Raw genomic sequence first — 6,569 nt, forward strand, 5'->3', positions numbered from 1 at the left:
TTTCTTCACAATCAAGTTCAAGACATGTGTTGCACATCGCATATGAAAGATTTTTCCATTTAATAAAAGTGAACCACTTGAAGATAATTTCTCTAAGAGGATATCAATCATGCCATCATTACTTGAGCAATTATCCACGGTGATTGTAGATAGTTTCCTATCCATATTCTAATCTAATAACACATCAAAAAGAACTTCTTTTGTATGCAGAGGAGGCACATAAACAAACCTACATTAAACAATATATAAAAACATATTATTAATATAAGTGATATCATTAACCAATAATAAAATAAAATAAAAATTGAAAACTTGAACAAATAACATATCTAACCTTACAATATGATGTTCTAGTAACCAAGACTCATCAATGTAATGCACAATGATAGCCATGCAACCTTTCTTTTGATTAGATGTCCACATATCAGTTGTGATAGCCATTATAGTTTCAATCTTCATTATGTCATCCTTAGTTGTATTGTGGGAAACCATTTTAAACAAAGGTTGAAGGTTACTAACAAAATCTCTAAAGCCTGCATGGTCAACAATTGAAAGAGGGTACTCATGCAATATAATTGCATGTGCAAACTTCTCTCTTGAGATATCTTGATCAAATGTGAAACTACCAATTTGCACTTTTCCATAGCCTTTTCTCTCTACTGCTAATAATTGTTGCTTAATATCAACATTTCTCCGTTTGATGCACCTATCTAAATGTACATGCAAATGTTTAGTCCCATTCTTACTATCGACATTGAGTTTTGATTTACAATGCTTACAAATAGCATAATTTTGTCCATCTACTATGACTTTCTCAAAACCATTCAAACAATTGAAGTCAACTTTCTTTTTTTACATGTCAATGATCCATTAGTAGTTGAAGTATTGCCTGTAGCTGGATTAGAACCAGTACTTGGCATGAAAAAATTTCTCTCTCCTTCTGATGTCATTTTGCTAAATCCTTAGGATATTCCAAAATAGTTTAAAACCAATTTAGCCACAATAAAATTCTATTTGTGTGTTTCCAGAAGCATGAATAATATGCAATGTTTTTAGAACCGGACCGATCATTGAACCAGAAAAGTCACCTGTTCACAGTTCACTTGTCAGACCGGCGGTTGAACCGCGGTCGAACTAATGACGTCATAAATATATATTTTTATATATTATTAAAATAAAAAAATTAATAAATAAAAATAATAAATTCTATCTAAAGTTTAACAATATCTATTAGATTTTTTCACAAAATTTTTATCTATAAATGTCAATTAACCTAATATTTTCAATAATTTCAATAAATTAAAATTTTAGTGTCCGATAAATAAAATAAAAATGAAAAAATTAAATATTAAACCTATCATTACAATTATAATCAACAAAAAAATTAAGAAATTAAATATAAAACATAAAAATTAAATTTTAAAAAACAAAAATGTAAGGAAGGCAAGAGAGCATTGTGTTTTGAGTCAAAACCCTAACCCTAACCCTGATAGTTGTGACAACTTAGTTCTTCTTCCACCTTGATATAGCCTCTGCATCTCCTCTTTTGGTAAAATGACACCATTTTTTCTCGCATTTCACTGAATTCTTCCACTTTCAATGTTGTAGGGAAATGACGAAGTCGAAGAACCACATTGCCCACACCTCCACCAAAGGTTTCTCTCTGTTTTAAAATTTTGACTTTTAGGAGGGGGGGTTGCTGCTACTGGCAGGATGACGGAGTGGCCGGCGATAGGACTTTGGAGCATTTTGGGGAAGGGTTTTTTAGCGCCCACACGCGGGCGGGGGGAGGTGCTGGGGAGAGGGGGGTGGTTTCTAGCGCGTGCTACCTCCAGGATGATGCTTCAATGGCCGGCGACAATGGGAATAGGCCGCGTGGATGTTGGGAGGAAAGAAGAAAAAAAAAATTGAATCGACGATTTGTCCGATTCGTTGGTCGGACCGCCGAGTCATTGGTCTGACCGCCGACTCGATCACTTCCAGGTCCAATTTGTCATACCAGACCAGAATGGTGACCGGTCTCTGGTCGGACCAACCAGTCTAGTCCAGTTTTTAAAACCATGATAATATGTTTCCAAAAGCTGTTTAGAAAAAAAAAAAAATTAGATCGTTCTCTTATAACAACTTGTTTATGCAAAAATGTGAATACCAAAATTGAACCCTAAAATAATGAAAATCCCATAAATCATCATTCTTATTCTTATAAACCCCAAAAATCAGTTTATATGTGGATGAAATTGATTTGGACAGGGTGAAAATTAATGTTAGAAACATGAACAATAAGAGCTAAAGACGAAAATTGATTCAACTTATATTTATGATAAAATGCATATAAGACGAAGACCAAGAATGCATATAAATTACAAATCTACTGATAAAAAATTGAAAAAAATCTCAAACCTATAAACTAAAACCAAAAAAATTTGAAAAACAAGCCAAATTTTTAACAAAACTTTAAAAGTTAGGGTTTTCTTACCTGGAAGGAAGGGATCCACAAGAACTCCAATAATTTGTTGTCTACGAGACTGCAAATCTGGTTTTTAGAGTAAAAGATTTTGCTTTTAGGGTAGTTCAAACTGAGAAAACGAAGCTTTTCTTTTGAGAGAAAAAAAAAACCCTAAAAATCTAAAAAGAATAAATTATATATATGGAAGAGATTTTGGGTATTTTGTAATATTTAAGGGTAAATTGGTAATTATATATTCGGGGCAGGGTGGGACGGGTAACTACAAACCCATACCCGTCCTGAACCCGATTCGGGTTTCACAAAACTTTCCCATACCCGTCCCAATAGGGGCGGGTGACTCGATTAACCCACAAAATTGTCATTCCTAGTCATGATCTATGTCATTCAAAAATTAGTTATATAGTAAAAACATTTCATAAAATAACCATTACACAAATCTTATATAGTATTTTGTTCTAGATTTGGAGAAAATAGATCAAGCAATAAAATATATTGTCATTTTTCTTTTGAAATAATATTTAAATAAAATTACATAACAACGAAGAAGTTGGCAAATCCAATTATTATACTTTGGCTCTCACCATTGCCATTATTAATTTGAATACAAATTTGAAAATTGATTCCGATTGGTACATTTTTACATTTATACATAAAATAAGATTTTAACACTAATATTTTAAATAAAAATTTGAAAATATCATCCTACTAGCTACATTTTTTGTATTAAGATAAGAAGAAGAAAAATGAAATGACAAATAAACTCATTTAAATAATAGTGTCTAGGGACTTAATGAATATTTATAAATAGGACGTTAAACAATAGTAGTGATAAGAATTTTATTGATCAATTGCAAATAGACTAAAATTGATATTAAGCAATAGTATCCACCATTGTCTCTTGGTAAATGAATGAAATGGTTACAAAATATACAAAAAAAAAAAAAAGTAATTCATTAAGCGATTCTCATACATTAATGTGAGTTCTCTAAAATGGATATCCATTTTTTTTAAATATTATGAAATATAGAAAAATGTGAATATCAAAATGTTTTTTTCTTAATTTTCCCAATGATAAATCAAAATCAACCTAACAGGATCATTAATGACACAATTATCTTCCCTATATAACTCAAAAAAAAAAAGAATTTTTTTTTTTTTTGTGACTATCCTTTAACTACTAAATGGTAATATATGAGTACAAATTTTCCTTTAAATATAGATTTTAAAATTTGTTAATATTAGATAGAAAAAAAATATATATGAATATCAATACTTTCAAATTTTGACGTATTATTAATTGAATTCTTAAATAGGAAAATTTAATATTTTCTCAAATGGATATATTTCTTTATATGTAGTGTGGAAGGATTTGGAGTAATTATTGTGGTAGCTAATCAAGGTTAACGATGGATTTGGAGTAATTATTGTGATATCTAATTGAAGGTGTGCAGGAGAGCTATATATTAACGGGTCTGGGTCTCAGTTTACGTACTCCTCTTTGCCTCATTTCTTCCTTTTAGTCCTGTAAAAAAATATCATGGCAATGTCCTCCATGGTGGTGAACACTATTCAAAAGAATTTGGGGGTGATGCTAACGCGCCATGATGAAAATTATAATGGATCAAGGAAACTTCAAAAGCCATTTTTGGGTTTGTCTTCCTTTAGACAGTCATCTTTTTCCATTATCCATAGCATTCGGGGGCCAACTTTTGCTGGAGAACGGTGACACTCTTATAACTCCTTACTCCTCCGCATGTTCTTCTTCCTATTATTATTATTATTATTATTATTATTATTATTATTTTATGATTTATAATAATTAAGGTTATTCAATGAAAAGGGCATTTGAAAACTCAATTTTTGAAATTTAATTTCCTATCTTTTTTGGTATTATTTGAACAAAAATACTTTTATTATTTTTTTGTAAAAATAATCATTTCTTTTAAAATTTACATATAAATGCTTGAATAATAAAGAATATTTATAATAAAAATGAGTTACTTTTTTTAAAAAAAAACATAGATAATATTATATTCATAATTTAGAAATTATTTCTTTCTTTTTAATTAAATATTTCTAATAATTATGAGTGGATATTGTATTCATGATATTCAATTTTGTATTTAAAGTTCTTGTAGAGAATAGAAACCGTATATACTTATAATCTATGTGTGATTATAATTAAATATAATGATTTTGGCTAAATTCTTGTAAATCCTAAGTAAATACTTTTCAATGATGAATGACGTAATTGGTATTTAATGCTTACATATTTGTGTGACTTTTGTTAAAAGAAAAGGAAATATTTCAATAATAATAAGAATAAAATGTATGCTTTATCATTTAAAATAATGAAAAATTCGATTCCCAAAATGATTGTATTTTTTAAGTTGAATGTGTTGGTGATTTTTTTTATTAGATTTAATTTATTTTATTCTTTTAATTAAATATAGTAAATTACTATGGCTTTTGTTCATAGTCTAAAAACTAAATCGTAAAGAGTTGGATTCCATTTACAGTACAACAGTGGCCTCGGCCCCCACCATTGCTCCTCCGTGTCAGAAGAAAAAGTTAGTGTTCGTAATGGGCTCGACTGGCTCTGGAAAATCTCGCTTATCCATCGACATTGCCTCCCATTACTTGGGCGAGGTCATCAACTCTGACAAAATGCAAGTCTACAAAGGACTGGATATCATCACCAACAAAATGGCCGAGTCCGACCGTCGAGGTGTGCCTCACCACCTGATCGGGGAGGTGGAGCCCGACGTGGACTTCACCGCCGAAGACTTCTGCATGGCGGCCACCTCCGCCATCGAGCGCATCGTGGAGCAGGGACGTGTGCCCATCATCGTGGGTGGGTCCAACTCCTTCGTGGAGGCTCTGGTCCAAAACCCATCGGTGGAGTTCAAGTCCAGATACGAACCATGCTTCATCTGGCTGAACGTGGCCCCACCAATTCTGGACACATACCTTTCGAAAAGGGTGGATGACATGGTGAGGGGTGGGCTAGTGGAAGAAGTGAAGGCGGTTTTCTCTCCAAATCTGGACTACAAGCGGGGGATTTATAGGTCGATTGGAGTGCCGGAGATGGACGCCTACTTGAGGGCTGACAGGATGGTAGGTTACATAGAAAGGGAGACGCTGCTGAAGGAGGCTATCGATGATATCAAGGCCAACACCTGCAAACTGGCTAGTAAGCAAGTGGGGAAAATTGAGACGTTGAGGAACAAGCTTGGGTGGAATATGCACCAGATTGATACCACCCCTGTGTTTGAGAAATGTGGAGAAGAGGCAGACGCTGCCTGGGAAATGCTGGTGAAGAAACCAACCTTTGGGATCATAGATTCTTTCCTTACTTGAAACCCTACAGTAACATGTTGTCCACTCGACGCATTTTTGGCATTTTTGACAGAGAAGAGAGTTTTCTTTGTTAAGCGTGGGTGGGTTCGTCTTATTTGTCCAGTTCCATAGTCAGAGGGATGACTTCCTAACATTGTAATAATTAATAAATAAAAGGAAGAAGTACGTAAATATGTTCCATTATGAAAATAAAACAAGAAAACGGAACCCACAAATAGCCAGGAAGTACGGTTTGACAAAAAAAATATCTCCCTTTCATGTACGGTAACAAGTACACTTAATTGGGCCACAGTCATTCACCATTTCACCCTTTACGTCATGGATCCATTGAAGATAGTAATATAATTTTTATTTAAAAAATAACATTACTTTTACCTAAATAATAACAGTATTTTTACTTAAAAATAACAATATCTAAAAATATCATTATAGATAATAGGGTATACTAAGTTTTTAAATTTTTTATTGTCATTGTCATGACTTTGATAAAGATTATTAAATAATATACAAAATAATAATAATAATAATAACATACTTTTTAAAGACATTATTTATTAAAATAAAAACAATTTTAATGGTTTAAATTTTTAATTAAGCAAAAATGTATTTTTTTTTACATATTTAATAAAAAACATTAGTTTTTCTTTTTTCTTTTTAAATGTAATATGAGAATTGTGAATTTATATTAAAAATATTTAATACAAACACTTTTAAAATTTTAATTTTACCTACCTTAAAATAT

General features: G+C 31.6%; 1 protein-coding gene across 1 annotated transcript; it reads left to right on the plus strand.

The window, feature by feature from the left end:
• Window positions 1-5,050: 5,050 nt before the first annotated feature.
• LOC100854018 (adenylate isopentenyltransferase 5, chloroplastic) lies at window positions 5,051-5,827 on the plus strand. Its single transcript, XM_010655417.3, has one exon. The coding sequence runs from the start codon at window positions 5,051-5,053 to the stop codon at window positions 5,825-5,827; it is 777 nt and encodes a 258-aa protein (XP_010653719.3).
• The last annotated feature ends 742 nt before the right edge of the window (window positions 5,828-6,569 follow it).

The sequence above is a fragment of the Vitis vinifera genome, chromosome 8 (assembly GCF_030704535.1).
Source record: "Vitis vinifera cultivar Pinot Noir 40024 chromosome 8, ASM3070453v1".
Classification (NCBI taxonomy): Eukaryota; Viridiplantae; Streptophyta; class Magnoliopsida; order Vitales; family Vitaceae; genus Vitis; species Vitis vinifera.